Raw genomic sequence first — 18,304 nt, 5'->3', positions numbered from 1 at the left:
AGTTCTCCAGTTTTTTTCAGAATAGTAGATTATGGAAAAAATTAATTTTCTATTCTCCATCTCCCCCTCCCCCCATTCTCCTACTCACTGTAAAACATTTTATTTTTCTGCAGCAGGTAGAAGCATTGCTCCTTTAAAATCAAGGGAAACTTTTTTTTTAAAATCCAGGGGACTTTGAGGAGCAGAAAGTAATAAAATAAAAAAATTCCTGCCAGGTAGGTTAGGTTTAGGGGGTGGGGAGGAGAGGAGAAGGAAGGTTAGGCAGAGAGTTATGGAACTGGGGAAGGCCTGATTGCGTCGCTGTGCGGACTTTGCAAAAATTCACCCCCTCCCCCCCAGGGCATGATATTCATTATAGAAAAGTGCGGTAGTTGGGGTATGGGGAGGAACTATTAAAAGCTGTGATATAAATGTATTTTGGGGTGAACTCTGAATTTCCTCACCGATACATAATAGAGAGAGGATTGGATCTTCTGGCCTACAGCAAATGTATAGCTGGTGAGCCATGTAAACTTGAGCAGGATGCCTTTGAAACTGGACCATGCTGTGTCAATGTGCAAGAGAATGAGATAGTGTTGTCAAGATCATATAACACACACACACACACAAATGCTGCTTCCAACCACAAATTCTGTCAAAAACAAATTTATTTAAAAAAAAAAAAAAAAAAAAAGTCCATTTTGAAATGTAACCAGAACAGGAAATACCTGAATAAAGATCCCAAATCTCTATTTTATGTCTCAGAAATTCAGCCCTGAAAGAAGTATTCTTGGGTAGCCAGGAATAAAGTTGCAACAATCTGAATGCATTAAGCTCAAAAAAGACTTTGTGTGGGTGTCTTCCTTTGGACCATCTGATTCTGTGTAATGGAGATGAACCTTCCTTCAGCTTATCCACCTTGCAGAGCTAAATGATGATTGCTGGGAATTAGCCTGAAATACAGAATTCAGATTCAGGACATGAATGGTGTTTTCAAATATACCTTTGTTTCCTTCTCCAGGAAGAGCCTGAGCAATCCAGGAATATAATAAATGCTTGGGTCGCCAATACAACAGAGAATCGCATCACCAATGTAATTCCAGAGGGGGCCATCACAGATCTCACCACCATGGTACTGGTGAACTGCATCTATTTCAAGGTATGGAGTCATGGCCTCTGGAGTTGAAGGGGAGAAGAACAGGGATCTTCTTTTTTTACATCTACATTTTCCAATTACTAGAGCATAGCCAACCACAGGAAAAAAAAAGAGGACACTACCGTCCTGTGCATGAAAATGTACAAAGATTCTTATAACTAAAGATCAGGCACGTATGGGTAGCCTATGGTTCTTATTTTTACAAAGTGATTTTTTATGGCCTGGTAGTTCCTATTTTTTTTTTCTTTCAGCTTAGATGGAACAAATGTTGGCATCAAGAGCCCTCATTCATAACTAAGGGCATTTTCCCCTTATTTTTAATAGACCCTCTCATTGTTTCTAGTTGGCCCATTGCAGCAGTGGTTCTGAGGCCTGAAGCCAGATACCAGGCCTCCTTCCAGAATCCCTGGATCATGAGCTCTAAAGTCAGTAACCTGGTTTCCCCTTTAGTAGTGACCATGAATCTCCTCCCTGACGTCAGGGGCTGTGAACGCTGCCTCGGCCGTAGCCCCAACCCCAGCCTTCCCCAAGGTGCGGAAGAGCCAATCTGGGAATCAAACCAGGGACCCTCTGGATGGCAACATACAGCACCACCACTGAGCCATCGGGCCAGCCCAACCCAACAAAACAATTCTTATCAGACATCAAGCATAGGTTAGCTGGCAAATATGTGCAACTTCAACCAATGGACAAGGTAGACTTGCATGCATAAGTCCGCTTTGAAAATTTTCCCAGAAAAACTACTATTCTATTTTCTGCATTTCTTTGATATTTTTATGTTAAGGTATTATAATCTACAAAAATGCCAGTTTTCTTCAAGAGTACAGGATTTTTGGATTTTCTGCATATTTTTGAAAGTAGAGAGGCCTACATTTTGAGATTAAAATAAATCCTGTTTGTTTTATTTAGGGGCAGTGGAAATCTACGTTTAATCCTGACAACACAAAGCTGGATGAGTTCCACTTGGACAATGACCAGACATGCACCACCCCAATTATGTACCAGGAAGGCAAATTCCGCTATGCTGAGTTTCAGAAGGACAAGGTGCAGGTGCTTGAGCTGCCTTACAAGGGTGATGCCATCACCATGATGCTAGTCCTGCCCCAAAAGAATGTGCCTCTTTCTGAGGTGGAGCGGAATCTGACGCTAGATAAACTGCAGACCTGGCAGAACTCAATGACAGAGAACGTCGTCGCTGTCTACGTTCCACAGTTCCGCATGAAGGATAGCTTTAGCCTGAAGGAGAAGCTGCAGCAAATGGGACTGATGGATCTTTTCAACCCAGAAACTGCCAGACTCCCAGGTACTTAAGAGAGGAGGGCATGGGACAGAGGTGAAAGAAATGACTCTTTACCTATCTTAGCTTACAGTATTCAGCAAGCTTAAGTCCATTGTATTTGTAATGTATTTCCCCCCCTCAACTGGTGACATCTAACAACTAGCTGCTGGAGTTTCTGCTAGTCAACAAGAAAAGGGATCTCCTTTGGGTTGATCAACAATATGACTTCTTTCTCTAGCCTAGATGATTGTTTGTTTGTTGCCAGCACAGGTCTTCACAAAGCTGATTGTACATCTGAATGAAAATTTGAATCACTGGAAAAATTAGATTCTTAGTTGGCTGCTGTTACTACAAAAATCATAAATAATAAATATTGCCTGTGTGTGCTGAGGGTTGAGTATATGTTAGAGAGAGAAACATATAAGTAGACCCTTCCCCCTCCCAGTGTATTTAATGCTTGAAGAACCTCTTCCTGTCTGGGAGGTAGAACTGAATTTTCTATACTTGAACTTTCTAGTCCTAGGTGAAGCATCATTTTGTGCATGTTTTCTGAAGATGCCTCCTGCAGTAATGACGTTTGCTGATCAAATAGTCAAAATAAGATGTTGCTAGCCATTGAAACTGAAAGTCTTAGAAAATACATGCCCTTATCCTTCATATATCACCAATGATAGTGGATATTTCCTAGCAACCGGATCATGTGTTGCTGTGTACATACTTATGTATCTGTGTACATACTTATGTATCTGTGTACATACTTATGAAGGAGGAAAAACACATCTTGAATTTTATCATCCGAGTTTGATTTGTAGTAATAAATAAATAAATAAAAGCAACTAAAAACATGGACTAGTAACCTGAGCAGAGATAATATAGAATATATATAGTATGAATATTTATTGCCTATGCAATACTATTGCTCTAGATTTGAGACTTATGCTGGGAAATTATTTTAATTCAGTAAACTTCAAGTGTCAAATGCAGTCTTATACAGTATACATTCTGCATAATTGTAGTGTGACTACAAATACGAAATTACTAATTTAAATCCCCTCTTATGTAAGTCAAAACGCTGGCTGCTAATAGTTCAGTCTCAGTAACTGTTTGTTTAACTATCTTTCAGGTATAGTTTCAGGTGGTCGTACAGACCTCTCTGTGTCTGATGCTTTCCATGACGCATTCCTGGAGGTAAGCTACTTCCCACCATCCTACCCCATCCTACCCCAAATCAAATAAGCCTGATACTTCACTTTCAATGCATATACAGCATAGTTCTCTGATTCAACGGCAGGGGAGAAGAAAAGAGGGTTCGCACTCACAAAGCGGGGAGTAGCTGGCTTGTTACGGCGGTTACTACCCCAAACCAAATGGGCCTGATACTTCACTTTCGATGCACATCCAGCATGGCTCTCTGCTTCAACGGCATGGGAGAAGACTTATACGTCACGCATATCCAGCATAGCTCCCTGCTTCAACGGCAGGGGAGAAGAAAAACAACCAATAAGGGCTAATAACATAGTCTGGGTAAAACAAATAAGCATGGGTGCAGCTTGCTTATTGCGGTGGCTACTACCCCAAACTAATCAAGCTAGATATTTCACTTGGATGCAGCTCCATCACTGCTCTCTACATTAAAGGTGGGGATGGAAGGGAAATAGAACCAAGAGCTAAGAGAAACAGATAAGTATGAGAGAAAATATGTGTGAAGCTTGCTGGGCAGACTAGATGGGCCATTTGGTCTTCTTCTGCCGTCATTTCTATGTTTCTATGTTTCTATGTTTCTATAGACAGTTAATGCACCATCTACAAATGTTTAACCAATTATTGCTAAAAAAGAATTGGTTAGCAGTGAAAGGAGAATTCTCGTTTTTCGTTTAAGCAAAAACCCAAACATTTAAAATAATTGTTTGTGAAACAGAATTTCTAGAAAACTAAATCCATAGACTTAGAATATATAAATATTAATAGAATGTTGTTTTCTAATTTATAAATCTAAAGCTATTGCTGGCTGATGGCTCCAATGTGATCACCTTTGACCAAGACTGTGTACTCTTATGGGGAAACATGGCCAAAGAAAGCAATGTGACCACCACCATCGAATGCTAACTAATACTTTTGGAATCCTATGATTCAGCTGATATTTCAATTTATTTCAACTCTGGTTACGTCACGTGATTAAATTAATGTGAAAGCCAGTGTACATAGTAGAAATCTCCTCTGCCTTTGGGGTGTCTCCATCTCATCCCTTCCTCTGTTGACCAGTAACCAATGTGTCATTTGACTTGTGGTCCCTTCAAATATAAGGTTCAGTAGAAACACCAATTCCCCAGACAGCAGAGACAGTTACTAACATTCAAAGTTTTAATATGGGGAATGAGGGACAGGCTGTGATCTTCTCAGAGAATGTGCAGAACAAGATAGAGCTTCAGCTGTTCTCATTTTAAGAGTTTTAACTGATTAAATTTTTCAGAGAGAATGTTATTTAGCTTCTGAAAACTATATTCTTATGAAAGCAAAAGGTGGGAGGTAGTATAATTTTAAGAATTATTATATTTAACTTCCAAAAGCATTGGAATACTCCTAAATATGGACACATGACATTTCTGTTGACTTCTAAAACTTTCAAATGCTAATTAATCCTTTGTTATTAGAAGACACTTATCCACTGCCCTGAAACACAAACCAGGCCAGCACCCTATGGGCCCCTCTGCAGGATCTGCTGCCCTGAGGCGCAAACTAAGTGAGTTTCTTGCAGAATAACATCCAACAATTAAAAACTCATAAAAATTATTAAAAATTGTCCAAATATCAATAAAATATTTCAAAACAGCAGGCACATCACATAATACCTAATAATTAAAATGGCAATCAAGAAAAATAAACTTAAAAAGCCACCTTTACTTACCCTTTCCAGCAACTCTCCTACTCCTTTCCCTTGCAGGCCAATAGCACTCACCAGAGGCAGCAGTGGCTGTACTCTGTCCTCACAGTCCTCTTCCTTAGGGCCCACAACCAGTCACAACCAGTCTCTCACACAGACCAGTAACCTCCCTAACTAGTATTCTCTTCCTCACACACACACACCAGTCACCTCCCTGACCAGTCTCTGTCTCTCTCACACACACACATACCAGTCACCTCGCTGACCAGTCTCTGTCTCTCACACACAGACACCAGTCACCTCCCTGACCAGTCTCTGTCTCTCTCTCACACACACACATACACGTCACCTCGCTGACCAGTCTCTGTCTCTCTCTCACACACACACCATGGAAAAAAAACTGTGGTTTTTGTATTTCTCTACTGCTGGTCAAGATTTTGCAGTGGATTTTGATTTTTAAACTGATGTAAAGTTTTTCCCTTTTTTTGTTGAACACCACTAAGAGTACTGACTGTATTTTTTCTCTTTCTGAGAGAAGTTCTACTGAAGGGCAGTTTTCATGTGACTACTCGAGAGACTGTGCATGTGAGCAAGTGTTGAAGAAAGAGAGATGACATTTGCTTACTACTTTCAATACCCTTCTTTACAACTGCTCCTAACTGCAATCTAAGTGCTCCTCTCCCTGCTGCTTCTCCCCCCTCCTACCACCTCTAACTTAGAATCCTAATTCCTCTTTATCTTTCCCTAACCTGATACCTAATTTTCCTAGAATCCTTATATTTTCTAGCTTTGTTTAACTCAGCTCATTTAAGCTGCACCTAAATGAATGTCTTGATTTAATTACTCCTTCTTGTTTTATGTACAATTACCTATATTTTAACCATTGTTAAATGTATAACGCTCCAGCGTAAGTTCTGTTCCCTGTACACCGACGTGATATCTCTGATGAGCGGCGGTATATAAAAAATTATAAATAAATAAACAAATTAATTAATTTGGGTTGCCCCATCACACCCAGGGCCCAAGAAGTCAATCCTCCCCCCACCAGTGGAACCCCCAGCACCCCAGTGGCCAGGCAAAGCTGTTTGAGATATATGAGTGAATTAGAGGTCCAGGACATTAAACACTGACCCTGGGACCCCTTAATTCAGCCATCAAAGTGAAGAAGGGTTACAGAAGAAAAGTATTCATACTACACTATTGCAACTATGGTCTTTGCTGTTTCTGTACATTACCTTTACTGTGGTGCTTTCTGGAGCATAACCTAGTATTAGTAATTAAATACTGCTTATCCTGGAATCTACAGTTGTGCTGACTCAGGGAGTGTGTGTGGTGTGAAGTATTTGTATAGCAGATCCTGTTAAGAAGGGAGCCTGCAGCATACTGGCTTTGTGTTTCAGGAAAGCAGATCCTGCGGAGAGGGGCCCTGAGGGCATCGACCTTGCTTGTGTTTCAAGGCAGTAAATGTGTCTTATCACTCTCACTAACTGAACCCTATAACAGAGGCAGAGCTGAAATAGTCATTTGTTGGATGAAGAAAAGGGTAGTTAGTATCTTTGAGATGACAGTGCTCAAGAACTCAGCAGCAAAACGTAAGACATGAAGGTGTGATTACTACCGGTAGTAGGAAACAGCAAGCAGGCTCATGCTGAATGTACGCACTGGAGCATCTAAGAACATTTATTATCATACATGTTCTCAAACCATGGCCAAAAGACTTGGAGGTGTATGAGGCACAATATACATCTCATTGTGTTCACTCAAGCAGGAAATCCAAAAGTACAAATTAGGACAATGTGAACTAATAGCAGAACTACAACTTGTAGCACATTTAAGATAAATTTAAGAAAGAATATTTTTAGTGAAAGCATAATTAAGTTGTGGAATTTGCTGCTGGAGAATGCGGTCAAGGGATTGGACATGTTCCTGGAGTTAGGCTAATTTAGCCAGGTAGACTTGGGGGTGTGCCCTCTCTTACTTCTGAGCAGCATGCAATGGCTCTTCTGATTGGGATCTGATGGGTAATTCCCAGTGACCCAGATTGGCCACTGCTGGAGACAGTGCTGGGCTTCTTGGACCATTAGTCTGACTCAGCCTGGGATGTCTTAGGATTTATAAAAAGCTTGGTTTGAAATTTTTAAAGATTCAGTGTCATATTTATTATTGTAAAGCTGTGAAAAGCTTCACAAACTGATTTGAAATGTGAAATGATGAGTCTGCTAAGCTGGTCCCAGATTGGTAATTTTGGGAGCCATTGTATTGCAATCCCTCACTATATAAAGGGTCTCACTTTGGGTTCTGTGTCTGCATTTTCTCATTTCTCCAAACACACAAAGAATCTTTTTTTTTTTTTTTTTTGGCAGGTGAATGAGGAAGGCAGTGAAGCTGCGGCTTCCACAGCAGTAGTGATCAGTGGGCGCTCCTTCAACATGGATCGTGTGATCTGCAAGTTTAACCATCCATTCTTAGTGTTTATTCAGGAAGTAGCTACCAGAAGCATTATCTTTATGGGCAGAGTATCTAACCCCTGCTTGAACTGAGCTAGCCCTCAAATCATGCTCCCCTTTTTCCTTGTTCTCACCCTATCTACATACTCAAGCATGCATAGAACGCTAAATTCCCGATTGCTCATCTAACTTTTTCTGATACAGTGAGAAAACAAATTCCTATGACATAGAGCTGTCATCGATTTTCACCATTATAAGTATTGTGTTAGCACACACAGCACTGCTTAAAGATTGCCAGCTGCATCTGTTTTTTCCCCCATCAGACTGATCTAGTCCTGGTTTTAACCCAAGGCATGTATAGAGTCATAACTACTTTTTTTCTTTTCAAACCAGAACTATGTCTCTATGCATGCAATCTGACCCAATCAGGATGTGATCTGGAGAAAAGTGGATTCAGCTGGGAACCTTAAAAGTGTAAGCCTTTGGCCAGGCAGTAAATGAAACAATTTTAATGAATTGTGCTGCCTGCCTCTCTTCTGGATGACAAGTGCCATGAAAGAGGAATGAAACAGGTGGCTCCTCAGAGGTAATGGGTGACTTGTGTAGAAGACTTTGAGTATAATTCTACTTGTGCAAAATATTCCCATCGTCTTCATGTAACTCCAGGGCAGGACGATTTGGGGTTGATTTTCTATTTCTGACTCTCATCCCTCTGCAGACATTTATGATCCATTAAAAGAAAAGCAAAACTAAAAGAGACATAATAGCAGGCTATCGTAAACCCACTACTCTGCTGCTTTTGGACACTGAACTCCTTCCCTGCATCCTCACTCCTCTCTAAAATTGCAGTTGGGTTTCCATTAAGAGGCAATTCCAGTTACTAACTGAACTACACACTCAAACTTTTACAATTTTCAATTAATAATGCTTTAGAACTGTAATTATTGATATTTGCACTGGTTAAATAAAAGGGTGCAACAAATGAAAAAAACCCTCTTGTCTTTTTTAAATTTGTGTGCCTATTTTAAGAGAAAAATCAAAACACAAGAGAAAAAACTAGCTTAGTTGAGTTATTTCACTGAGCTTTGCTGAACAGTGACCAATTACAGACCTAATTTAGGGTCTGCTGCCAATCATTTATTGTCCCATTGTAACCAAGTCTGACTACTGAAACACCACCCATTTTTCATACATACTAGGTGTCATCAATTATATCATGTTAGGTGTCAATTGCAAAGTCTGATGCAACATTGCATAATCCATCCTTCATCAGCACGTAACCTGCTTCATATTTTGACTACAAGATATCCAAACAAAATTTAACAGTATATTCACTACTTGAGATAACAACAACTCAGAACACATGTTTGCTAAGCTTTACAAAATCTAATAAATATTTTACTTTTATTAATATCCACTGTGCTCTTCATGTAGTCAATCCATCAAATATAGAGACCTTCAAGAACCTAGAAAAAGGTATTTTTTACTCAAATTCCACAAAAAACTTGTTGACATGTTTCAAAATCCAGAATGGGGTGAAAGGCCCTGGACCATAAAGTAGGTGAAACACTGCCCTTGACCCTACTGGAGCCTTGGAACTGGAATAACAGCTTAAATATGGCGCAGATGCTCCAGAGTCCAAGCTACTGCATCCCTTTTTTGGGGGCCATTCAAGCATTGGAAATAGGGCAGATATTTACAGAGCATAACCTACTTAAATATCTAAAACCCACTGATCTGAGGTTATTTGTACTAATAAAATCAAGACAGATGATCACATCTCTCTTGAATCAGAGGCTGGGTCCCTAAAAACTCATTGGGAACTATGTGAGGACCCAGATTGACCAGAAACTCCATCCTTACCACCTCTTTTGGCAGCTTGAAAGGATCGGAACCTCTGTCCAGAGGACGATATCCAATGCCTGAATTTCTGGGCATCCCAAAACCTATTATGGACCTGAGTGCTCTGCAAAGCACTTCAGGGCCTATCCTCAGAGAGCCTCAGCACTTTGAAGTTGCCCCATGCCTTGGCTATCTTCTTAAGATCCTTTCCTTTAAAGGGAAGTTTTGTTAAATTTAGTCTTGGAGATGGAATCTGCCGACCAATTATGCAACCACAGTAGCTGCCAATATGGAGTTCATACATCTTGAAGTGGTTCAAATGGAATCAAAGGAAGCATTAGCTAAATATGTACCCCCCCCCCCCCCCCGGTTCCAACTGAATAGCCTCATCTAAGACTTCATCACCATCCTAGAACCCACTGCAACAAATGCAAGCCAGATTGTGCTACAATACAGCTATAAGCTGCAATCTGCAGTACCATACTAGCAGCCTCAATTGGCAATTTCAAAACTGATTCAGTCTTTCTATTTTGTGCCTCATTCAAGATTATGTTCCCTTCAACTGGAATAATAGTGGCTCTCTTGGTGACAGCACATAACCAGCGTTTCCACTTTAGGAAATCTAAACCTTTCCCAATCCTGAGGCAGCAAAAAATATAGCTTAGTCAAGGTATGTCCTCCTTTAAAATTTGCTTCTGGAGAAACCCACTCCAAATCATGTGAGTCCTGAACAGCCTTATACAGAGGGAAGGACTTGGTTGGCTTCCTTATATTGACCATATCAGGAGCCTCTGTGGAAATTTAAGCTTCCTGATTTTTCCCTTCCTAAAGCTGAAAGGTAGATAGGGAGGACACTTCTTCCATGGTCTATCTGGAAGGCACTCTTCTGCCCCCACTGATCCCTTTTAGTCCCTATCAAGGGAGTCCTCTGACCCAGAAATGGAATATTGATTCAGATCCACTACTTCCCTTTCTCTGGCTCTTTTCTTCCTCTTTGAATTCACGAAGGTTGAAAGAAAACCTGTAACTTATTGAGGCACCAAAATCTGTCACTTTGAAAAAGCCTTCTGCATGCATTTCAATAACTCTGTGGACATATAAATCCAGGCAAGGGAAGAAGCAGCTAAGGCAAAAGAGCCAGGCATTGTCCCTTAGAGAATAGTTGAAATAGTGTCAAGCTATCCTCCTGTGCTGAGGAAGTCAACAAAGAAGGCTCTGAGGATCCCTCACAGTGCTGCGGCTTCAAAATGGCCACTGTTCCTGCCACGGCATTCACTTCCCCATTGGGAACAGGTGATTTGAATGGCTCAACTGAAGCAGCACCCCACCCCTGCGGGATTGGAAAATCGCTGCCCCCCTTCTTATCGCCAAAAGGACAGCAAACCTTTGCCAATACTCTGGACTGCAGCCATCGAGTGCAGACTTTTTCCTTCACTCTGCAGATACAGCCAGGTCTGACCCATCAACTTACATTGCTGTGGCCGGGAATCAGGAGAAAAATCAAGACTCACAAGAGCTCGCATACCCGCTAACCTGTTCTTTCACCCCGAAGGTCTGCCAGAAGCCTTGGCTCTCTTGTCTTTTTTACAGAGCGATACTCTGAGAGCAGCAGACGAGGTTTCATATATATATATATATATTTTTTTTTTTTCTTTTGGCTGTAACAGGAGGAACTGGAAGGGGGGGGGGTGGGGGGGGGAGAGAGGAGAAAAAAAGGGAAAGATACCAGTCCCAAACTGGCAGCCCCCAAGACCAGGCACTGCTCAACTGAGGGAGGGGGTAAAGCAAAATTGCTTACCTTGTAATAGGTGTTATCCCAGGACAGCAGGATGTAGTCCTCACATATGGGTGACATCGGTAATGGAGCCCTATGTACGGAAAACTTCTGTAAAAGTTTCTATGAAACTTTTGACTGGCACCAGAGTGCCTACTGAGCATGCCCAGCATGTCATGATATTCCCTGCCACAGGGGTCTCCCTTTAGTCTTTGTTTGTAGCAAATAGCGTTAGCCAAAATAAAACAATAAAACGTATCGGACCCAACTCCGCGGGGTGGCGGGTGGGTTTCGTGAGGACTACATCCTGCTGTCCTGGGATAACACCTATTACAAGGTAAGCAATTTTGCTTTATCCCAGGACAAGCAGGATGCTAGTCCTCACATATGGGTGATTAGCGAGCTAGAGGCTGATTCATTCGGTGCTGAAACGACTGTAAGGTATTGTTATTGGAATGAATCAGTCGAAATCCCAGCAGGTTGGATGAAGAAGGAGTTGGGGTTAAACTGGAAACAAGTTCTTTAAGACAGATTGTCCATATGCTGAATCTTGTCTTCCCTCTTTGTCTAGACAGTAGTGAGCTGCAAAGGTGTGAAGAGAACTCCATGTTGCTGCTTTACAAATGTCCAGAATAGGTACAGAGCGAAGGTGTGCTACTGAGGTTGACATTGCTCTGACTGAATGTGTGTTTACTCGCCCTTGGAGAGTAAGGCCTGCTTTTTCATAACAAAATTGTATGCAATCTGCTAGCCAGGTTGACAGAGTATGCTTACCCACTGCTTTACCTGGTTTGTTTGGATCATAGGACACAAACAGCTGATTTGATTTTCTTTGGGCTGCAGTGCGGTTTAAATAGAAAGATAACGCACGCTTACAGTCCAAAGTGTGTAAGGCTCTCTCTCCCTGGTGAGAGTGAGGCCTAGGAAAAAATGTAGGTAAAACTATGGTTTGGTTTAAATGAAATTCCGTGACAACCTTAGGAAGGAATTTTGGATGTGTACGGAGGACTACTCTGTCATGAAGGAACTTCGTGAAGGGTTCGTAAGTTACTAGGGCCTGCAGTTCACTGACCCTTCTAGCTGATGTAATGGCTATAAGAAATACCGTTTTCCAAGTAAGGAATTTAAGGTCACAGGTATTTATGGGTTCAAATGGAGAACGCATAAGCTTGGTTAAAACTACGTTCAGGTCCCATTGAATGCTTGGGGAATGAATTGGAGGTTTAATGTGAGTTAGGCCTCTCATGAATTTACTGACGAGAGGCTGCGTGGAGATCGATGCATCTCCTAGCTTGTTATGATAAGCTGAGATTGCACTTAAGTGTACCCTTACAGATGACGTCTTAAGACCAGAGTCTGAGAGATGGTAAAGGTAATCTAGTAGCGAGGTAGTGGGGCAAGTGAAAGGATCTAAATCTTTCTGAGTGCACCATAAAGTAAACCTTTTCCATTTGTAGGAATAATTCTTTCTAGTGGAAGGTTTACGTGCAGCTATAAGTACCTGAGATATATTAGTTGAAAGGTTGAATGGTTGTAAGATCAGGCTTTCAACATCCATGCTGTCAGGGACAGGGATTGAAGGTTGGGATGGCGCAACTGACCCTGTTCCTGAGTTATGAGATTGGGAGCTACTCCCAGGCGAATTGGATCCCTGACTGAGAGATCTAGCAGTGTGGGGAACCATACTTGTCGAGGCCAATATGGGGCTATGAGTATCATTGTCCCCTTGTCCTGTTGTAGCTTTACTAAGGTTTTGGTTATGAGCGGTATTGGTGGATACGCGTATAACAGGCCTGAGTTCCAATGGCGGGCAAACGCGTCCTTTGGTAAGCTGGTCTGCCGGAAGAGGAGAGAGCAGTAATTGTTCACCTTGTAGTTCAGATGTGACGCAAAGAGATCTATTGTTGGTTGACCCCAGCGTTGAAATATCTTGATTGCTAACGCTGGGTCGAGGGACCACTCGTGTGGTTGAAAGTGACGGCTGAGGCGATCCGCTACTGTGTTGTGGATGCCTGCTAGGTAGGTGGCCCGTAGTAGAATTGAGTGTGCTAGGGCCCAGTCCCATATTTGAGCCGCTTCCTGGCAAAGGAGGTACGAGCCCGTACCACCCTGTTTGTTGATGTACCACATGGCTACTGTATTGTCCGTTTGGATCAGAACAGTCTTGTGTGAAAGGCAGTCCTTGAATGCATATAGAGCATAGCGTATAGCTCGAAGCTCCAGGAAATTTATCTGAAAGGAAGCTTCTTGCTTTGTCCACTTGCCCTGTGTTTTCAGATGAGCAATGTGCGCTCCCCATCCCAAGGTGGACGCATCTGTAGTTAAAGTCACTTGTGAAACTGGTTGTTGAAAAGGTAGGCCTTTGAGCAAGTTGAGTGGTGATGTCCACCAGAGAAGGGAATACTTCAGCTCTGGTGTTATCTGGATGTGAGTGGACAGTGGTTGAATGGCTTGAATCCATTGAGATTTGAGTGTCCATTGCATTAGTCGCATGGTCAGTCTGGCCATGGGAGTGACGTGAACTGTTGAGGCCATGTGTCCGAGTAGGATGAGGCACTGATGAGCTGTGACTGTATATTGATTGCGAATAGAATGTACTAGGAGAACGAGCGATTGAGCCCGGTCTTTCGGAAGAAAAGCCTTTGCTGTGATGGTGTTGAGATCTGCACCTATGAACTGCAACTGGTGAGATGGTGTGAGATGGGATTTGTCGTAATTGATGAGAAATCCCAAAGAGTGAAGCAATCTTATTGTGAGATGGAGAGAAGTGACAGCTCCGCTCTGTGTATGACTCTTGATGAGCCAATCGTCCAAGTAGGGGAACACATGTACTTGTTGCTTGTGAAGATGTGCCACCGCTACTGCTAGACACTTTGTGAACACTCGAGGTGCTGAGGCAAGGCCGAAAGGTAGCACCCTGTATTGGAAGTGTTGACCTTGTACCAGAAATCGTAGGAACTGTCGATGAGGTGGAAATATGGGAATGTGAGCGTAAGCGTCTTGAAGATCCAGAGAGCAGAGCCAATCTCCTTTTTGAAGAAGAGGTAGCATGGTGCCTAAGGACACCATCCTGAATTTTTCCTTCTTTAAAAATTTGTTGAGATTTCTTAGGTCCAGGATAGGACGTAGACCCCCGGTTTTCTTTGGAATGAGGAAATATCGGGAGTAGAATCCTGTGCCCCACTGAGGCCTGGGAACTCTTTCGATGGCCCTGGCAGTCAGGAGGGTAGATAATTCTGCTTGCAGGATTGTGTAATGATGAGACACTGTCCAAGACGGAATAGGGGGATTGTCTTTTGGTACAGTGAGGAAGTCCAAGTGGTACCCCTGAGATATGATTGAGAGTACCCATTGGTCTGTAGTGATGGAGGTCCAAGTTTGAAGATGGTGAGCAACTCGGCCTCCAACCGGTACTTGTGGATAGGGATTTTGATAATGACTCATGCCCTCTGGTTGAACTTCAAAATCCGGAAGTGGACGCCGCAGGCGGAGGTTGTTGAGGCCTAGCAGGTCTTTGGCGAGGCTGAGGCCGTTGAGCAGGTCTTTGTTGTCTGGGCCTGGCTACTGGCGGATAATACCGCCTAGGGCGGTAATATGGCTTTCTTTGTTCCCTTCTTGGAGGCCTCCTAGAAGGTTGATGTACCTCTTGTGGCAGCTGAGAAAGCTGTTTGAGGGTTTCTGTATGGTCCTTGATGGTGGCTACTGCCTCCTTGACCTTATCGCCAAAGAGGTTCTCTCCTAAGCAAGGCAGGTCCGCCAAGCGCTCCTGTACTTCTGGTCTGAGCTCTGATGATTTAAGCCAGGCCCATCTTCTCGCCGTTATTCCAGCTGCAGACAATCTGGAGGTTGTCTCGAATGAATCATACGTGGCCCGAACCTCGTGTTTCCCTGCCTCTAGGCCCTTATGTACTAGGTTTTGAAAACCTTCCTGAAGATGGTCAGGTAACTGCTGAGACAGGGATTCAACTTGCTTCCATAGGTCACGCTGGTACTGGTTCATAAAAAGCTGGTATGAATTTATTCTAGCTACCAGCATAGCAGCTTGGAAGATTTTTCGACCAAGATTGTCCAAGAACCTATTATCCTTTCCAGGAGGTATGGAGGCGTGTTGCTTTAATCTTTTGGCCTTCTTTTGGGCCGACTCGACCACCACTGACTGATGCGGTAGTTGAGTTTTTTGGAACCCCGGGATGGGTTGTACTAGGTAAGTGGCATCCGCCCGCTTATTAACAGCTGCCACCGACCCAGGGTGTTCCCATATCCTGTACATAAGTTCTTGTAAAACTTCATGAACAGGAATAGCAAGAATTTCCTTGGGAGGGTCTACGAATTGAAGCACCTCCAAGGTTTTTTGTCTGCTGTCCACTTCAGAGATGAGAGAAAAGGGAATTGTTTGAGACATCTCCTTAATAAAGTTGGAGAAAGAGAGATCCTCCGGTGGTGACTTTCTTCTATCTTCTGGGGGAGAAGGCTCAGAAAGGAGGTCTTCATCCGAGGAGAATTCTTCGTCACTATCATCCAGAGGGAGCTCCAACGGCCTAGTAGGCTTAGTTGGCATTTCAGAAAGTGGAGTCTGAGGTCTGAGGGGTGGTGGGACACCCGAAGGACCTGGTATTGGCTCTTGACTGTCATCTACATCTATAGGATGTGGTAGAGATGAGAAGCAATGTATTAGTGAGTCCAGCTTGTCCATCAATGGTTGAAAAATGGACTCTTGAGAAGGCATCGAAGGTGCCATCGGGATCGATGGCCGTGGTGGAATCGATGGTACTCGGGGAATCGGCAATGCTGAATCCGGTGGCTGCGGCCTAGGTAGAACCGGCAATGGAATCGGCGCCATCGAGGAGAGCGGTGATTTCCTTGGCATCGGTAGTGAAGGAATCGGTGATGGAACCGGAGATCCTCCTATGACCGGTGTCGATGGCAGAACCGGAGTGGCAGGCCGTGGCATCGCCTCGATAAAGGCATCCTTAACCGCTTGACGTATGTAACTGTCAAGTTCCGCCCGCATGGATGATGTGAACAGAGCACCCATGGGGGGAGGCGGTGGTGGCGACAGTAGTACGACCTCAGGGCCCTGAGGAGGTACGATTCCTTCCGCCGGAATCGGCGAGGGTTGGCCTGTCGGTGGCTCGGAAGCCTTACTTTGGAGCCGGGCTTTCTTACTCGGTGCCCCGTCTTCCGCCGATGGCTCGCCGGGTATCGGAGCGATGGTTGCTGGTTGCGGCCTGCGATGCCGATGGCGATGTTTATCTTTTTCGCGCCCTTTTTCGCTACTCGATGTGGACGCTCTGGACGATGGTGAGGGGGAGGAAAAAGGAGCGTCTCCCGAGTCACCGGAGTGACGTTTCTTCAAGACCACTTTCCTAATCGCCCCAGCCGGAGACGATTGTGTGGAAGTAGATGGAGCAGTAATCAGTTGAATTTTGAATAATTGCTCCATCTTGTCCATCCGTAGACGTCGACCTTTCGAGGTCATCGTAGCGCATAAGGGACAATTTTTTACATCATGACCTTCACCAAGGCAAAGTACACAGTCTTGGTGAGGGTCTGTAATAGACATATTTCTCGCGCATTTCGGACATTTTTTAAAACCTGTAGCCATTTTGTGGCCGGGCAGCCGTCGACGGCCTAAGGCTCAGGTAAATTTTGTTTTTAGTCAAAAAACGGCACGGAACCGCGAGAACGGGAAAAAACTCACCGCGATGATCAAACTAAGGGAGACCCTCTGCGTTTGAAGTTTTTTTAAAGCTTTCCGTAAGGAAAATATGTGGAGAATCCCACAGGACTCCTGATAACCGCGAGGCTAATTGCTTCGCGGAAAAAAGAAGACTAAAGGGAGACCCCTGTGGCAGGGAATATCATGACATGCTGGGCATGCTCAGTAGGCACTCTGGTGCCAGTCAAAAGTTTCATAGAAACTTTTACAGAAGTTTTCCGTACATAGGGCTCCATTACCGATGTCACCCATATGTGAGGACTAGCATCCTGCTTGTCCTGGGATAATAATTTTTACCTCAAGAATTAAACTGTTCTGTCCCTTAGGGCTATGCTCAACTGGGGGAGGGAAAATGAGTCTTTCATTCCAGTAGTTGCCCAAAAAATATTCCTCTTCACCCAGCCTAATGAGGTCTTAGTTTATGACACAGGATGCATGCCTACCAGCTGCTGGAGACAAGAGAATACTGTCAGACTGAAGTCAGCAGAGCTGCATATAAGGGATGACATCAGCCAACCTGTTGATCTCCATTTTCATCTGCTGGTCAGTGGGCATAACCTATTTGTCTGGACTGGTTTGACTGGATGAGGAGGAAACTTAATGTAATGTAAAGTTCATTAAATAATTTGGTATATTTTATGTTACTTTGGAAATGACCTGCAAAGGGACAAATTTAATCTCTCAATAAGGGCTAGGTTACTCTCTTGTTTTTTTTATCTAAATCCCTGATTAACTCTTGTGAAAACATTTCCTTTTTGTCCTCTTAAATGAGATAATTATATATCAAAGAATGTGTTTGGTTGTGGAGGAGGGAAAACAAGTCAATGAAAATTAAACTAGCTTTCTCTGTTAAGTTGCGGACACACTGAAAATTAACGTAGCTTTTGTCTTTTTAAAAAAAAATCACACACAGAAGGGAGGAGGAATAGCCTAGTGGTTAGAGCAGTGGACTATGAACCAGGAGATCAGGGTTTGAGTCCTGCTGTCGCTCCTTGTGATGATATCTCAATTGAGATCAAATGTCAGTATAATAAAATAAATAATAACTAATTTACCCCACACTGTCTGGTCACCCAAGCTTTGACTCACAAAATTTCTTAGCAAAGCAATACTTACAAAATCTTGTTCACTCACCAGCAAAAGCACCTTCTGCTCTCAATACTTCCACAGAAGTAGAAACAGAGAAACATGATGGCAAAAAAAAAGCCCACACAAGGTATCTAGTCT

The 18,304-nt window shown here is 43.1% G+C and overlaps 2 protein-coding genes across 2 annotated transcripts in view; one reads left to right on the top strand and one right to left on the bottom strand.

Annotated features, from left to right (window-relative positions):
• SERPINC1 (serpin family C member 1) overlaps positions 1-8,742 on the top strand; it is a 30,888-nt gene extending 22,146 nt beyond the window's left edge. The window contains exons 4-7 of the mRNA XM_029618816.1: positions 1,001-1,138; positions 2,045-2,438; positions 3,538-3,602; positions 7,659-8,742. Of these exons, the coding sequence (XP_029474676.1) occupies positions 1,001-1,138; positions 2,045-2,438; positions 3,538-3,602; positions 7,659-7,835 (774 nt within the window). The 3' untranslated portion in view covers positions 7,836-8,742. The remainder of the gene's footprint in view (positions 1-1,000; positions 1,139-2,044; positions 2,439-3,537; positions 3,603-7,658) is intronic.
• The window catches only part of ZBTB37 (zinc finger and BTB domain containing 37), a 95,823-nt gene continuing 78,199 nt past the window's right edge, over positions 681-18,304 (bottom strand). The window contains exon 4 of the mRNA XM_029618815.1: positions 681-932. Coding sequence (XP_029474675.1) covers positions 885-932 — 48 coding nt within the window. The 3' untranslated portion in view covers positions 681-884. The remainder of the gene's footprint in view (positions 933-18,304) is intronic.

This window comes from Rhinatrema bivittatum, chromosome 10, assembly GCF_901001135.1.
Source record: "Rhinatrema bivittatum chromosome 10, aRhiBiv1.1, whole genome shotgun sequence".
Lineage (NCBI taxonomy): Eukaryota > Metazoa > Chordata > Amphibia > Gymnophiona > Rhinatrematidae > Rhinatrema > Rhinatrema bivittatum.
This window is presented reverse-complemented; position numbering and strand designations above follow the sequence as displayed.